The sequence below is a fragment of the Budorcas taxicolor genome, chromosome 2 (genome assembly GCF_023091745.1).
Source record: "Budorcas taxicolor isolate Tak-1 chromosome 2, Takin1.1, whole genome shotgun sequence".
NCBI lineage: Eukaryota > Metazoa > Chordata > Mammalia > Artiodactyla > Bovidae > Budorcas > Budorcas taxicolor.
The window spans coordinates 50,884,851-50,903,195 of record NC_068911.1 but is presented as its reverse complement, the minus strand read 5'-3'; the positions used below and the strand labels follow the sequence as shown (position 1 = coordinate 50,903,195).

Genomic DNA, 18,345 nt, shown 5'->3' with positions numbered 1-18,345 from the left:
ACATTCCTGTGGTATTCAGTAAATCCTCATTGACTGAATGGAATTTTTTTTTTAAATAGGCATTTCAAATAGATGTTAAGGAACAAGGAGCTGTAGCACTTTGGGCCTTGGCAGGACAAACACTAAAACAACAAAAGTATATGGCGGAACAGATTGGATACAACTTTATCATAAATATGCTTTTATCACCATCAGCTAAAATGCAGTATGTTGGTAAGTTATGTTCTATGCATGAATCTACACAATAGAGAACAGGACTTTGGAGCGTTAGACATGCTTCTTGCTTTTCTTTGTCAGGAGGTGAAGCCGTCATAGCTCTAAGTAAGGACAGCAAGATCCACCAAAATCAAATATGTGAAGGGAATGGGATCGCACCACTGGTCCGCTTACTAAGGATTAGTAAAATAGCCGATGGCACACTGCTGAGCGTCATCAAAGCAGTGGGATCCATCTGTATTGGTTTGTACATTTATTCTCAGTTCTAAAAATATTAGTGAGGTACTACGCTTCCTCCCCATCCCTACTGTTGCAGCCCTTAACCATATCTAACCTGTTATTATAATATTTTTATTTCTCAAAGACTTTAATGAGTAGAGCTGATGTAATTAAGCATAGTCTATCAGTCTTGCTTTGAATTCTGGTTAGAGTGAGAAATGAGGACCATGAGCCTTGGCTATTTTGACCTAAAGCAATCTCTTATTTTCACGTTTAAGAGAAAAATATTTCTTGTTTTGAATCTTAGGAACTATATGCTCTTGAAGATACAGAAGTGTTTCTCATGCTGCAGCACGTTTTTCTATTCCACTCTTTGCATAGCCATTCTCTGTTTAGGTAGTGGCCACCTGGTCTTGTTCCTTTCTTTGCAAAGGAATTAACCTTTCCATAAACACACATATTTCTTCATTAATTAGGCCTTTAATATCTCCCAGCAATGTTTCATAGTTTCCAGTGTACAATTCTTGCACAATATTTTGCCAGTTTTATCTTAGGTACTTCATACAGCATGCATGCAACACTCCCTACCTCAGTGCCTAGTGCACCAGGCATTCAGTACTTGTCTGTTGAATGAAGAATAGTCATGTAATTATTGCCTGTGTGCATCTCCTGGTGGCCAGTGGAAAAGGGGAGTAGGGAACAATGAAACAAAAGTATTCCCTGCTGCTCCTGTTCCCTTAGTTGCTTCAAACTTCACTGGGTAATAGTAAGTAGGTGCTTTCTCTTCATTGTTCCTAAAGGGGCCCGATCTTGTACTTATATTTAAGTACGTAAACCCACTGTATTTGTAGTGTGGCATTTATTGGTAAAAGAACAAATCTTAAATTGTTCGTTCATGTCCACTAGAAAGATGATTTGAGTCTCTTAATTGAGATTAGAGCTGCAAATTAAAGAAGTATGCTTAGAAGAAGTAAGATTATCGTTTTAGTATGAGTATTTAAGGAATCCAGACATTTTAACCAGGTGATTACTCAAGTTATTTTTATAAAAACAAACTTTTAATGGAAAACAGTAGCAGCTATAAGCTGAAGTACCTTGCACATAATTTTTTTACATAAATGATAGCTATTACATTATTATTCCCTGATAGTCCAGCACTTCTAATTTCTTAGTTTTGTGACTATTAGAAAACTGTTCTAACAGTAAATTTTCCAGGATTATTCACTTTGCCTTTTAAAAAGTTAATTAAGGTAAAATAGCATCAATAAAGCATTTGCTTTTGCAATTTACCAACCATATTATGCAAGGACACATTGAGAACCAAACAGATTGAGCTATGTTTGACTGTAACATTTCTAAGATGGAAAAAACGTTATCTCATTGAGATGTGGGTTCTTACAGGTGTCGCTCATACAAGCAATCCCGTTAGTCAACAATTTGTTGTAGATGAAAATGCCTTTCCAGTACTTATTCAACTACTGAGAAATCACCCTTCTCCTAATATTAAGGTATATACAAGACTTTTGTGTGATATAGTAAAAATTAACATAAATGACTTTTTAAAGAATAATTTTTATCTTTAGGCAAGCTCAGAAGTATAATAAAAATATCTAACCTTTTAAACAAAATCCTAATTTTTTAAAATTTATTTTTCCATTGAAGGATAATTGCTTTACAGAATTGTGTTTTTTTCTGATGAAAGATCACAAAATCCCAGAAGTTTTAAACAAAACAGTTGCCACAGAAAGAGGTTTTGTGGATTCTTTGATACTTCAAAAGAAAAAAATCAAACAAACCTGAATTCTGGGGAATTGCGTTAATTTTCCTATATAGATTTTAAGACTAGAATGCCAAAAACAAAAATATGAAGGAAATTAAAATTCCTTATTAAAGTGAAAAAAATTGCTACAAAGATAGTAGCAAAGATATTACTAAATTTTATCAAAATGTGGTTTCTTCAGATTTAACAAGAAAGTCTTAGTCTTCTGTCCTTACTTATTGAACAAGTTTTATTCCTCAGATATTTGATTATTCATAGAATTTCTTCCCTTCTTCCTCAGATACTGGTTGCTAAACCTGGGTGGGGATAATGAGGATGTGTGATTTATGTAGTAAAATTTCTCAAATGTAAATGAATCCTGTCAGTGTTTACACCATCAGAACAGTCCTACCTCCCACCAAGCAACCTGTGTTGGCTGGCAGCAATACTTTTCTCAAGGGTGGACACTGCTAGGAATTACTACGAGTTGCTGAAGAGTCATCCATTCTTCCATTTACTTCTAGTTAAATGCCTTTAGTAAAATGACATGCACATCTATTAAAATCCTTTACCAAGGTTTTAGAAATTCAGGACATCTATACTTGGCCACACAAACTGTAATGACAAAAATTTATTTTCTCTTTAAAATTTGGTAAGGGCTGTGCTAGAAATCAGAAAATAAATATAACATATGAAGAAAATATGTAAGTAAATATAGCATGATTTCTGTTAAGGAAAGTGTTTGTTATTTTGTTATCAGAAAAGATGTTTTATGTTATCTGGCTTTTCTTGCCATGAAAGAGATAATGTCATTACAGAAGTTGATTAGGGAAACAAAAGAGGCACATGCTAGCACTTTTTGGATTGAATTATATGTAAAAACTTCACTGACTTTCTGGAGAAGGCAATGGCAACCACTCCAGTACTCCTGCCTGGAAAATCCCATGGACGGAGGAGCCTGGTGTGCTGCAGTCCACGGGGTAGCAAAGAGTCGGACACGACTGAGGGACTTCACTTTCACTTTTCACTTTCCTGTGCTGGAGAAGGAAATGGCAACCCACTCCAGTGTTCTTGCCTGGAGAATCCCAGGGACGGGGGAGCCTGGTGGGCTCCTGTCTACGGGGTCGCACGGAGTCGGACATGACTGAAGCGACTTAGCAGCAGCAGCACTGACTTTCAAAGTACAAATAAATTTCTCAAGACTAAGGAAAATGACATATAAAATACATTTTTTATTTAAAAATGTACATTTTCATGGCAAACAGTTTACTTCAGTTGCATCTATATTTCAGCATATATTTTCAATGAGTTGTTAAACTTATTAAAACAGAACAATATTTAACATTTTAATACTTTTCCTCAAGTAAGATTCTAATGTAAATATTTTTGCAATAATAATCATGCTTTTCAAATTCACAATGCTTTTTATAGAAATCCATGGTGTAGTACTTAAAAATTTACTACTGAGCCCAGTAATACCAAGGTTCATTAACAGTCTCCTTAAAGGGCTTCAGAATGTGCCTTAAACGACTCCAGAACCAGAAGAAAACTTCCTCCGGATTATTCCCCAATGCTTTGCTTCAGTTGAAAGCATTCCATTAGAGCATTACATCTCAATGGTCAGTAGCTAACAAGCACCATGGTAGGAAATTTTAAAAAAAAGGAATGCAACTATGCACTTGTGATAAATTTCTTCACACGTACTGTAGGCCCTGGTTACCTCCGCCTGTGCCCTCATGGAGCTTTGTGGTTGTGCGGTACACAGAAAGATTATTTTCTCAGCTGTTAAAAATTATGAGGGAAAAAAAAAAAAGAAAAATTATGAGGGGAATTTTTCCAGAAGTTGTAATTGCTACTCTCTAAATACTAGTCAGAGAAATGGAATTAATGGTATTCTATGGTATCTTTGAATTGGTATATCCTATATAAATATTTGAATGATGAAATGTGTCATTTGATAAACCATGAGTGAAAAATATATTTCTGAAAATTACATATGTAGGTTGAAGTGGCATTTTCCTTGGCATGCATTGTCCTAAGGAATGATCTCTTGCAGAAGGAATTACAAGAAAATGAAGGATTTGATTATGCTGATGTCCTTTATCTTCTTCACTCAGAAGATAAGGTATTAACTTTATGAAATGTTAGAGCTCATTTAGAAGAAAATGATTTTTAGACTACATCCTCAAAATTTCATTGTCTTTTTCATGCAATATTCAAATGTATTATTTAAAAAATGTAAAATATCTTTGGTAGGTTGTTAGTTTATAATGATGTAATAATATTGTTCCATATTTTTCATAGTTGTTATATTTTATCTTTGAAATGTAGAAATTTTAATGCTTGGTGGCAAGCCAAAAAACAAATCTTTTCTGTCCTGGATGCATCAAGTTTCAACTTAATTTTATGACCTTTCAATCTTCAGTCATCTACTTCTTACCCAGTATTCTAGAGTGGTGGTTCTCAAATTATTTGTGATGAATGAATAGCTTTTTCCCCAGCAAATAGTTATGAGGAGATAATTTTAAAGCAACCAAACTGTAAATTTTGAAATAATTTTACTTTCCATAAATCTGCAAAAATAGTACAGAGTGTTCTGAAAGTACACAGCTTTCTTGGATGGCAATCAGGAAATTAACATTGATACAATACTACTAGCTAATCTGTAGACTTCATTTAACTTTTGCCAGTTTCTTACCAATGTCCTTTTCCTATTCCAAAATCCAATCCAGGATCCCACATTGCATCTAGTTATCATGTCTCTTTAGTGTCCTTTAATCTGTGACACTCAAGTCCTTTGCCTTTCATGACTTAAATATTTTTGATGAGTCCAGGCCAGTTGTTTTCTAGAATGTCCCTCAATTTGAGTTATCTGCTGTTTCTCGTGGTTAAACTGAGGTCATGCATTTTGGTTGAGAACACTCTTCACTGCCTTTCCCAGTGCATCACTGCAGGGAGTACACGATGTTGATAAGTCTTATAACTGTCAGTGTTAACTTTGGGTGCCTGATTAAAGTGATGGCTCCATATTTCTCCCTTTAGTTACTGTTCTTCCCTTTGTAATTAACAAGTATTTGGAGGTGAGTGTCTCTGAGACTATGGAAATACTGTGTTATGCAACGTACTTTTGCTCACTGGTTTCAGGATCCATTGATGCAATAATGATTACTGTGATATGCCTAGTGGTGATTTCAATTTTTTTACTTTATTATTCATCGGTATTTAACTGTAAGGAAGAGCTGTTTCAAGTATTCTCAGTTTGTATAATCCTTTTGTCAACTATTTCGTGAACTATCACTGGTCCATGGGCCACACTAACCCTAGAGAAATAGAGAAACTCCCAAACTATTGTTATTCTACATGCATTGAGCAATGAGCAAAGAACATTGCCAATTATGTCTCAGCTCCAGGAGATTTTGAGGAAGAAAGGAGAGTGGTAAAGGGGAGAAATGAAGTCACTGTATTATTATTTTTTTAAACGGGATTTTACTCTACTGTGGTACACAAAAAGATGAGCAGTGCTGCTGTAATATGGGCAATAACAGGGCAGGAATCATCTGACGGCTTTCTGACCCACGTTTGCGTCCTCTATTCTGTGCCATCTGCGTGCTACTCTCACTAACCCGCTCCTCAGAGACACCCATGTTCTCCCTTTCCTTCTGCTGCCCATTCTACTTTCCATCATTCCACAATCCCTCCCAGGTTGTTACCACTTGCGCCACTCTCTGGACCCTTCCCCTTTATACCTAATACCTTTCTTCTTGCCTGTGATCAGGGGACTCCTGTGTGTGTTGTTGTTCAGTTGCTAAATCATGTTCGACTCTGCAACCCCATGGATTGCAGCACGCCAGGCTTCCCTGTCCTTCACTATCTCCATGAGTTTGCTCAGATTCATGTCCATTGAGTTGATGATGCCATCCAACCATCTCATCCTCTGTCGCACACTTCTCCTGCCCTCAGTCCTTCCCAGCATCAGGGTCTTTTCCAATGAGCTGGCTCTTCTTGTCAGGTGGCCAAAGTACTGGAGCTACTTTGTATCAGAGTACTTGGTGACTATATACTTTTTATTATGGAAAAATTCAAACAGAAATAGAATGACAAGGTAGCATACTCACATATTCCCATGACCTGTCTTCAGCAGTTATCTCATTTATATACTCCCTCACTATCCATATATTACTTTTGAAGCAAATCTCAGGCATCACATACTTTTATCTGTGAATATTTCATATGTACCTATAGCATTTCAATATGTTTAACAGTGACAGAAGAACACTCACTAAGATTAATGTTCTCTCACACTGAGAATAATGGTTCTCGCTCTGTGTACCACAGTGTTCAAATGAAATATTAAAAATAAGATTTAGTGATAAGATTCTATCTTTTGGGTCTTTCTAGAAGATCAACCATACTTGTAAATCTTTGGCAAATGGACTGCCAAAGGGAAAATTGACTTTTGCTCTGTGCCCAGTCCCAGAATGTTAAAATGAGATTTTTTAAAAGGAAATCATTTTTTATTCTCCCTTAGAATACAGCAGAATTTTACAAGTAAATTTAAGAAATGAGTGGCATCATCTCAGAATGCATAAAATTCAACAATATCATGCTATACAAGAGAAATTTTAATTTATCAATTGTATTTTGAAATGTTGAAATAAAAGTGTGATTTAAAAGTTGAAGGTTAATAAAATTATGGAGATTCCTATTACCATTTAGGTATTCATTTATATAATCAGTAATCTAACATTCCATTTAAAAATTAAAATTTTTTTCTCTTCTCTTCTCCCTGATACCACTACCTAATTCTCTGTTTTATCTGTTTAATAACATTCTGGGGCAACTCTACTACCTGTTTTCCCTAATTATGTCTTATTTTACTCCCAGAGATAAGAATGAAATGTATCGTAATATGGAAGAATTCAAAACCTATTGCCTTGGGGAGGGTGGTGGGAGGGGGGTTCAGGGTTGGGAACTCATGTACACCTGTGGTGGATTCATATCAATGTATGGCAAAACCAATACAGTATTGTAAAGTAAAAAAAAAAAAAAAAAAAAAAAAAAAACACCTATTGCCTTGAGTAACATGATAAATGAAGCTAAAGATAATGCATCTCTCCTGTTTCCAGAATATTTGTTTAAGAGCAGGCTATGCATTAACCCTTTTTGCCTTCAATAATCGCTTTCAACAATACTTAATATTGGAAAATGGAAAAATGAGCATATCAATTTTTGAACCTTTCCTTGAATCAACAATCGAAACTGAGAAGGCAATGGCAGCATTTCAGGTATAAATTTGATGGCTAAAATTTCAAATCAATATATCTTTTTAGTGAAAACTGGGAAGCGAGAAAAAACACTGGATCTGGAAAATATGAACTGATTTTGTAAAATTCACAGTATTTTTTACACCACCCCCTTCCACTTCATAAGAATTCCACTCTTTATGAGGAGTCCTTCATTTATGTAGAATTTTACAAGGTTAGGTGCTTCCCAGATGGCTCAGTGGTAAAGAATCCATCTGCCAATGCAGGAGATGCAAGTGTGATCCCTGGGTCAGGAAGATCCCCTAGAGGAGGAAATGGCAACCCACTCCAGTGTTCTTGCCTGGAGAATCCCATGGACAGAGGAGCCTGGTGGGCTACAGTCCAGGGGGTCACACAAAAGAATTGGACATGACTTGGCGACTAAACAACACGATGTAGGTTTTTTTCTTTGTTTTTTACAAATTAATAGGCGATTTTGCCTCACCTGATGCTTAAAACAACCCTATCAGGTTGACAGGCATGTAGTATTATTTTCATCACCCCTATTTTACCAGGCAGCAGGTAGAGAAACAAGTTTTCTAACTGCAGATCTCTAGCTGATCATGTGATTCTTCAACCATGTAGACAACCATATGCCTCTGGCTTCTTCTTGACCTTATTCTCTCTTCTTTGAGAGAAGTGTTTTCTGTGAACCCATACTGTACAGATGCAAAAGTTGCAAACATTGTAGAAAGAAAATGGAAGAATAATATCGCCTACGATGGTTACTCAGTAATCAGATAGGGAAACACACTCTGGGTCCTTGCCGCACAGCTTGCTTTTCTTCTATTGAAGTGAAGTGAAGTCGCTCAGTCGTGTCCAACTCTTTGCGACCCATGGACTGTAGCCTACCAGGCTCCTCCCTCCATGGGATTCTCCAGGCAAGAGTACTGGAGTGGGTTGCCACTTCCTTCTATTGGATCATACCAAATTGACCCTCTTACTTTTCTGAGAAGCATCCCCTCAGAAATAAAAGGTTAATTACAGAAGCTGAGTAGAAAATGTTCAATGATTCTATGCTTTTTGTTTTTAGATTATTGTATTAGCTAAAGTCATTATAGACGTGGACCACATTACTTTGACTGCAAGAGGTGTTACTATTTTAGTTGATAGTCTAAATTCAGCTGATTCCTCTACTATTGTCTTGACAGGTAAGAAATACCTAGAAGTCAATCATATCCACATAAAACTATTTTCAAAAAAGTTTTTTTTTTTTTTTTGGCAATCTGAGGAGTAATAAAATAAGCCTGATACTCTGTCACATGGTTTTAAGAATGAATTCATGTAAGTCTACGTGGAACTCCAGAGTTGAGTCTACATGGAACAATCAAAGTCTATTCTGCACCCCAATTAGAGCCTTTCTGATTTCCTAATTATTTTTAAACCTCTAATTAATTTTTTCAGAATGTAAAATGAGAATTCAACTATGAACTACCAACAACAAAATTCATACACTACTTTGTAGTCATACTGGCAGACTTATACTGATAAACTCTGTCTGTTTCCTTTCCACTAAATGCGCATATTTGGCTCATGTTTGAGTTCTCTATGTTGCTATGCAATGTAGCAGAGCAAAATGGTCTAGCAGCACTCTTGACATAGTTAGTGGTAATTGTTTGACTATATCTATCCAGATCTAACTCTCCAGATGATAAATATGTTAGTTTGCTTGATCTATCATGCTCAATACAACATAAAACAGTATCAAAATGACAGCCATATGGAGCGACAGCTACCAAAAAATAAAGTATTTTGTTTTTTAACTGAAAGGGATTATTGAACACACCAAAAAAAAAATTTTCACTTGCTGCCACAAAGTTACATTTGTATGGTGTAAGGTAAATTCAAGCAAACAAAAATTAGCTAGAAAAAAAATACATGTTTAATATGAGTTATTAAATATATTTTATCTAAATAACATTCTTAGTCATAGTAATTCTATGACTCTGAAAAACAATTGTAGTGGGTTTAAATTTTACCTCATAAACTCCTCTGTGCAAGAAATGCCATATTATTTTAGCTTTCAAATATTAATTTTCCCAGGCTGGTAGATGTTGAATCTCAAAAATTATTTGGCTTCCTCTGCACTCCACCACTGGAGTCATATGCATCTCCAGAGTCATATGCATATCTGGGATTTCTCAAGCAAAGCCAGATATTTAGATTTCAGGGATAAAGTAAAATAAATGATATGCTCAAGTCCAAGTTGGTAAGGTTTCCAGAAGAGGCTCCAAAAGCACAGAAATTTTACATAAACTGATATTTCTGTTGCCGGCAGTTCAGTTTTCCCACGTGTACCACTTAGCAATTCTTCACAAAAAGTCCTGCTATCTGTTTTAGTCTTAGATTTTCTGCCCTTACCCATTTCTTAATCCCTATATTTATTTACTTATTTTTCCGTTTATTTATTTTCTTTACTTTACAATACTGTATTGGTTTTGCCATACATTGACTTGAATCCGCCACGGGTGTACATGAGTTCCCAATCCTGAACCCCCCTCCCACCACCCTCCCCATATCTTCTCTCTGGGTCATCCCAGTGCACCAACCTCAAGCATCCTGTAAAGACACCTTTTCCCTTCCTCCCCTTCTATAAACTCAGGCTTTAGAAAATATAAGCCTGAAAGTAAGGTTATCGTTAGATAATTTTTGCTTCAGACCATACCACCCAACTCTCCTCATCCTGAGGCCATAAATACAGAAGTCTTTCTGGCTTTTAATGGAGGCTGGAAAAAACAAAAGGAGAACAAAAACTCAGTGAATACCTCAATAAAGTATCCACCCACAAATGTAAAAATAGATTTACTGTGTTACACTTATTCCAACACAGCAACAATATTGTGAAAGAATATCACATGAAATCTCTAAAAATAAAACACAAATTGTAATGAAACAATTTTAGCTAGCAGCTGCACATTTCTTTAATTACTGCTGCTGCTGCTAAGTCGCTTCAGTCGTGTCTGACTCCGTGCGACCCCATGGACGGGAGCCCACCAGGCTCCCCCGTCCCTGGGATTCTCCAGGCAAGAACACTGGAGTGGGTTGCCATTTCCTTCTCCAATGCATGAAAGTGAAAGTGAAAGTGAAGTCGCTCAGTTGTGCCCGACTCTTAGCGACCGCATGGACCGCAGCCCACCAGCCTCCTCCGTCCATGGGATTTTCCAGGCAAGAGTACTGGAGTGGGGTGCCATTGCCTTCTCCGTGTTATTTAATTACTAGATCACTTTACTACTTCAATCTCAAAACACTGCTTTTATGGGAAGAACTTCAATGATCTTAAATGTCAATAAGCAATATATTGCTTGATTTTAAAAATATAATTAAGCTCTTAACTCAAAACCATTTGAATTGCAAAAAGGACATTCAATTTTCTTACGTAGTTTAAACATTATGTTCATAATCATTAAAAAACATAAAACATCAAAATAAAATATATTCTGAAGCCAAGAAGAAGAAAACCTCTGATTTTTCAAAATTCTTCCCACTTAAATGAACCTATTTAACTTTTACTGTTTGTGACAGAAAACCAAACCATAATTTTGGGGAAAGTTTATATTTAACACACACATATTTTTCCTCAGCAGTTCTTCATTAATACAGATGTGACTCCAAAGCTTTTTGATACTTTCATATATGCAAATGAATGAAGGCACAGTATATTGGTTTATATCAATTAAATGGCACATGCATGTTTTCTTGTTTAATTTATAGGGAACCTAATAGCTACCTTGGCTCATTCACGAGCTGGTATTCCAGAAGCATTTACCACATTAGGGACAGTCCAACAGCTCTGCTATCATTTGTACTCAGGACAAGAAGAGGTAAGAAAAAGTAATTCTAAAACAGAATATCCTAAAAATAATTTGCCTCTCACTTCTGAGGGCCAATTTCTCCACAGGCTGAGTGTCATATAATATTAACAGTTCATATTACTAACTCAAAACTTTATGACTTTTCTAGTCCTACCTTTGCTATTCACAATTCTGGTTCCCACAAAATATGCACATTGGTTTTAACTTCAGGCTTTAAGGTTCAGTCTATGAGTAAGTACACAGATGACACAAAAATACTTATTTATAAAATGTTTTATAATTAAAGTCACTCAGTCATTTCTGTGATTATTTGTAATGAGTGAAAGTGGAATCCATTGGAATGTTTTCCTTACCTGCCCAACAGCTAAGAGTGAGGGTGTGTGAAGCCCAGTTGGCTATGATAGTGTGTTGCTTCTGTTTCTTTTCCTGGAAGGGCTAAAAGGCAGTATTTCTCCAACTTTAAGGCTGTATCACCCGGAGGACTTGTGACACCACAGACTGCTGGCCTCCGTTCCCAAAGTTTCTGATCTAATATATCTGGTGTAGAATTAGCATTATAGCTTGCATTTCTAACATGTTCCCAGAAGCTGAGGCTGCTGCTCCAGGACCGCTGTGCAAGCCAAGGAAGATTTGGGGGCATAGACAGAAGTCGTATGTCAGTGTAAAGACCAATATGTCAGCCTTCTGGTACCCTGCATGGGCTTGGTTTACGTTCATTTTTTTCAATGTTTCTTATGCCACCACGAAGAGATTTTCCTAAGAACTTCCCAGGGGTGTACTTTATTATATGAACAACCAAATTACTTCAGAGTGAAATGCAGAGAGTATTTCCTGCAAAGGAAGGATTACTTTTTCTGGAGTCCCATGGCCTGGAACTTGGGCTTGTGTCTTTGGCTTTGCCAGTGGATAACTGAGTTGCTTCCTTGGGTGGCTTATTTTTAACCTACTTCTATGCTCTGGTTTCTTACCTAGTTTCCTATATTATAATCACCTGTGCAGTTTTGAAACGTCCCAATATTCAGTTCTCTGAACTCCAAAATAATTAAATCAGTTTCTAGGGGGCGGAATACAGACAAGATTTTCATAGCTATCCAGGTGATTCCAATTCACAGTGAACACCGAGACCTACTACCTTAGTTCAAACTCAAAGGTTCTTACTTGGGCTGCCCGTTAGAATCACCTGTGGCACTTAAAAAAATACATGTAACACCAGATTCTACTAAGAGAGACTGTATTTAGTTGGTGGGCTTTTTTTTTAACTACTGGTGATTCCAAAATGCAGCCAGGACTGAGAACAACTACTCGAAATCAATGGCAACTCACAGGCCTCCCGAAAAATATGGCTACGTTTTGTCTATAAATTGCCATCAGCTGACATACCTATTTGCTGTATGATCTCTACAGAGATTTCCTATGGAATATTTAATGAGCACACTGGGTTAGATATTTTAAGAACAAAGCTCAGTGTTTAAGGGGAAATTGTTTCTTCTTCACTTAGGTTCGCATGGCTTGCTCCAGTGCTCTTGGTTACTTAACTTACAATGCAAATGCTTTCCGACTCTTATTAAAGGAATGCAGGAATAAGCCTAATCAGTTCCTTCGTATAACAAATTATATCAGCAGAGATGCAAGTATAAACCCAGCATTTTTAAAGGAATTTGAAATGCAACAGAAAGTGGGACTTCCTTCCCTAAGGTATTATTCCTATATTCGCAGTGGCAGTAGTGAAGTTACTGAGACGAATTTTTAAGGAAGTTAGTTTAAGGAAGATCAAACAAAGGGAACTATCCTTGATACGAATCTATGCAGTGTATAACAAAGGAAAGACTTCATTCTAAATGTCTACTGCCAAAGCCTCTTTTTAATTCCAACTTAGCAACAGAATTTAGAGTGCAGACAAGAATACAACTGATCTTGGGGGTCCTGTCTGGTCAGGGTTATTCATCCACTTTTCAGAAGTTTTTGGAAGATTACTTGCCTCCAAATTCAGTTTGGGCTTCCCTGGTGGCTCAAAGGAGTAAAGAATCTGCCTGCAATGCATGAGACTGGGGGTCAATCCCTGGGTCAAGAAGATCCCCTGGAGAAGGGAATAGCTACCGACTCCAGTAAGGACCTCCCTGGTGGCTCAGACAGTAAAGCATCTGTCTACAATGCGGGAGACCCGGGTTCAATCCCTGGGTTGGGAAGATCTCCTGGAGAAGGAAATGGCAATCCACTCCAGTACTATTGCCTGGATGGACAGAGGAGCCTGATAGGCTACAGTCCATGGGGTCGCAAAGAGTCGGACACGACTGAGCGACTTCACTCACTCACTGACTCCAGTATTCTTGCCTGGAGAATTTAGGCAAGAATTCAGTACTATTGCCTGGATGGACAGAGGAGCCTAGTGGGGTGATTCAGGAAGTCATTCTTTGGTAGGTTTGGGGTACATCTGAGAGCTCTGAGGCAACCAGGAATGCCACTATGACCTTGGCATCAAATGGGGCTTTTACACCTAATTCAAAGCTATGCCAAATTCACAGGGTATAAACAAGGCTAATCAGACCCAGTGGCTAAAGTTATGGCAAAGTTTGCCAGGCATTTATTCAGAGGATTTTGCTTCAGTGTTGCAGTTCTACCATGAACTTAAGTTTCTGTAAAAAGAGAGGAGAGGAGAATCTCCTTACAATGGGCGTATTTTCTCTTCTATAATTACAGCTGAATTAAGTCTCTGCGAATAGTGCTATTTACACACAAGAAACAGAACTACTGAAGATATATTATTAACTCTATAATAATAGAAGACAGTAGAATCCAGTAGTGTATCATGGTTCTATAAATCAATTTTAAGTATAGAGAAAAATGAATATATCTTCAGTCACTTTAATTTGAATTCTTTGAAAAACTGAATACCCAAAACTTATTATCTAATTTTATATAATCCAGGGAAAACTAAATTACAATTGTTTTAATTTTCTGGGTAAAAAATTTTAATTTAAAAAATGTTTAAAATAATATTTACTTAAAAAAATTAATTTAAATATTGGAAGTATTATTTTATACAATCATTCCCACAGCTAGCCCATATGGCAACTTTTTGGGAATTAGAATAAGATACTCCTTCTCAGTACACTTTACTGCCATCTACAATTACTGTGAGGTGAATGGCATCCCCTGGAGTTGTGAACTCTCAATTTTCAGGATTATAAACAATAACAAGTGATCAGTAAACTTACGGGAATGAATACCAAGTAAGGGAGAACTGGTAAACAAATAACAATTACTCTCATAACTAATAATTCTACGTACTCTCCTTACAGTATTTATATAGATTGACTATTCCCTTTAATTTTCATAACAATCCTGCAAGGGAATTTTATTTAAATGAAACTATGGGAAATGTGCTAAAAGATTATTAATTTCCACAAAATATCCCTTGATACCACTACTGGAAACATAAAGTAGATTGATTTTGGTTGGGGTCACGGCAGCACTGTTTTGGAGTATATACCACTTCTCTATTCCCACACCCTCATTCAGCCCCGAGAATGGCAGATTAGAAGAGTTTTTGGATGTGTAAATTTTGAAGTATGTAGACAAAATCATACTGTTAACTGACCCTATGTGAAAATAATCTGAGCCTAAAGTACTAGCCAGTTTTATGTTACCCTACAGCCACGAAGTCGGCATATTGAACAGACGGGGGCCTGTCTTATTGAAGTTGACAAAAGCAAATGTTCCTTCCTCATCAAATTAACCAGGAACACATCTGTCATAAGCAGTCTTAATATTTAAAATTACATTTTATTACCAGGGAAATTTTGTAACACCATATTTATATGTTACATGTCCAGGATAATGATTAAAATACTTCTATTAAAGCCACACCATATCAACTTAGGTATACCTTGTTATTCTTTAGCTTGAAATACTTTATTAGTACCACATTACTTTGAAAATAAAGTTTCCAGATAACTTTAATTCTGATCACACTAGCCTAAGTAGTTAGTGCCCTTTGAACATGCCATGCTGTTTTGCAGTAATTTTTCATCTTCTGTTCCCCATGTCTGGAATACCCTCCCCCAACTCATCTATTTAAAGACCTATTTTATTCAAAACCTAGCTGAAGTGTCTCTTCTTCCATGAAACTCTTCCTATTCACTTCAAGCATACTGAATCTTCCACATGTTTTGGGTGGTAAGTGAATAAATGACTGATGGACTATAAAGTACTTACAGGTAACATGCATAGTTAGTACAGGTAACATGTATAAATTAGACCACTAGGCACTGAATACGGTACCTGGGTATATTAAGTTTTTATATATTTCTAGTTTTTGTGATAAAAGTGTTTTCCTTTCAGTCTGGAGAAAAATGGAGGACCATCCATAATTCCTGTCTTTAAGAAAGGTAATTGATTTTTCTTTTATCTCAGAGATACTTACTATTCAGACCTTTTATAATTGCTTTATTTCTAAGAATTCAAAATGTAGAGGCTACCTAAAGATGTTTCCCGGTAAACTTCTGCTTTTCTAGTTTTACACATCTAAAATATCTTCCCCTTTACAAGCCCGTGCTGTGTTAATCATTCCTTTTAAGGCTTCCCCACTTACGTCATTTGACAGAAATCCCTGTCTTACTCTGCGTTTTCTCATAAGCCATGCATAGAAATGTCATTATTGAAACAACATGTAAGTATGACTTTAATTACCATCTTGCTATTACTCTGTTTCATGTACCACTTGCCTGTAAGTTCTTACAGCAGAGATGACATTCTTTCCCTTGATATTATGTTCAGTTTTATAGAGTTGATAGATGAGTTTATAGAGTTGATGGCTGAGTGGCCGAGGCCTGTGAGATCAGAATCCAGATCTTATCATGTTAGTATCCAATTCCTACTAGTAACAGAGAAAATAAATCACGTACTGCCTTTATGTACATGCTTCGTGCCTCATCATGTGTGCTTAGTGTAGGACCCAAAATCAGTCCACATGGTATATTACCTCATTGTAAAAGCAAAGACAGAACTTTCTGAAATCAAGATCACTTTGTTGGAGTCACAAATGCAAAGACAGAGAATAGGAAAAGAAAAGGACAGGGAAGAACTTCATTTATCAGGGAGTATCTGAGGGAAGGTAGGTATGTGTGGAAGCTATATTTTTGAATATCATCGGTAGTAGAATGATTTCTGTATGGTCTGGTTTTTGTATCACTTCTTCAGTGCAAGAGTAATTTACCTAGAAGGATAAAGCTAGTTCCATTATTCCTTCATTTTAAAATTGGCTTCTGAATAATATGTATTCCAGTAATGGTCTGCAAAGTCCAGACCAGGTTTGTGATAACATACGACAAAAAGGAAAAAGGACAACTAGGTGTCTAATAAAGTTAATTTCATTCAAGTAAAGTCCTCCATTCTAAGATAATGGCTTTTACACCTTCTTTTGACATAAAAATATCCCTTCTTTTCCAAAATGATGTTTAAAGTAGCTGGCATTTGTTCTTTCATTAGTGCCAACTTGGCATGATAAAAAGTTTGCAACATATATTGATCTCCACAGATTTTTGCATTCCAGCATCTCAAAGTCTGGAAGCTACGGATCTGCCCTCTTAGTATGTTTCAGCGATGTGAAGAAACAGAAATATATAGAATTGAAAGCAATGAGACTACTCCTAGGGGTCTTAGGCTTAAGAGACACTTAATTATGGCTCTTTCCTTTTTAGGGAAAGAGCACCGAAGAAAATTAAAACCCAAAGTTCAACCAAGAGATTCTCTGACTTTTATACCTCCTGTAACTAACTTCATGGGACTCTTCAAAACAACAAAAAAGACTACTGTTTCTCATAATATTTTTTCCTTTTCATCTGCAATTTCATCAGATATCATAACAGTATCAAGACCAAGAATAGTGCTTTTGAACCAACTTGGGAAACATGTACAGAAAGCTAATCCGGAGCCTGGAGAAGGCTAATAAAAGCATTTTAGTGTGAAAGGATTCCTGAGCAATCTTATAAAATTGTTTATTTTCAACTGTGCTAAAATATACATAACTGAATAATCTTTTTGAATGCAAATTCTTGATATTGATGTTTAACAAAATTTCCTTAGCATGTCTACTGGAATTTAACATCAGGTCTGATATATGGCTTCAAAGATTAAGTAGCATTTTCTATAATAGAATGCCTGCACCTAAAACCATTAAGCAGCTGACACAAGTGACATAATTAGTGTATATATATATATATAAAATCAAATGTTACAGAGAGTTTTTAAATTGGTACGCTGGGCTAAAAAGGTCTGATTCAAAGTAGCCTACATGTTAACACTCATTGTGCTACCATAAGACATTTAATGATAGATACCACAGATGCATGAGCCTTCTAAAAATCTGAAATGTATACATTTAAAAACATTGAAAAAAATCTGAAATCACTTCCTATCAAGGATAAAAGCATGGCTAAAAAGTATGGCCACCACTTTTGACCAGACTCCATACCTACAGAGTATCCTTGGTTTGCAGCTGGAATAGATGATATTCTCTGTGGCTTAGAATCACAGGATGTCTTTGCCCAAAGAGTACTGTTTCCAGTAGGTGCAAGCTTTGATGTATGTCCGCTTCTCATATTTTACAGCAGCAAACAGATTTGACATAAAAGCTAACCTGGTTTCAGTGAGTCCTTCAGAGCACTGCTTTTTCTTTGTCCACTTTGCTCAGCTGTCTCTATAGTCTATCTGGTCTGCACTGGAACATGTATGTTACTCAGCAGTTATTTTCTCCAACATGCCTTCGCGTAACAATGATGATGGTGATTGTGATATTGGCTACAGGTACTTAGGGCTTTCTATGTGTCACAGTCCAAAGCCTGTGCTTTTAACCACTCTACAATAAGGTGAAGGTGAAGGTGAAGTCGCTCAGTCGTGTCCAACTCTTTGCAACCCCGTGGACTGTAGCCTACCAGGCTCCTCTGTCCAGGGGATTTTCCAGGCAAGAATACTGGAGTAGGTTGCCATTTCCTTCTCCAGGGGATCTTCCCGACCCAGGGATCGAACCCAGGTCTCC

General features: G+C 36.6%; 1 protein-coding gene across 1 annotated transcript in view; it reads left to right on the top strand.

Annotated features, from left to right (window-relative positions):
- ANKAR (ankyrin and armadillo repeat containing) overlaps positions 1-17,256 on the top strand; it is a 52,385-nt gene extending 35,129 nt beyond the window's left edge. Inside the window, exons 13-22 of the mRNA XM_052636192.1 lie at positions 60-213; positions 298-459; positions 1,837-1,943; positions 4,197-4,319; positions 7,321-7,479; positions 8,531-8,648; positions 11,209-11,318; positions 12,808-13,004; positions 15,651-15,697; positions 17,009-17,256. Of these exons, the coding sequence (XP_052492152.1) occupies positions 60-213; positions 298-459; positions 1,837-1,943; positions 4,197-4,319; positions 7,321-7,479; positions 8,531-8,648; positions 11,209-11,318; positions 12,808-13,004; positions 15,651-15,697; positions 17,009-17,256 (1,425 nt within the window). The remainder of the gene's footprint in view (positions 1-59; positions 214-297; positions 460-1,836; positions 1,944-4,196; positions 4,320-7,320; positions 7,480-8,530; positions 8,649-11,208; positions 11,319-12,807; positions 13,005-15,650; positions 15,698-17,008) is intronic.
- Positions 17,257-18,345: the final 1,089 nt, after the last annotated feature.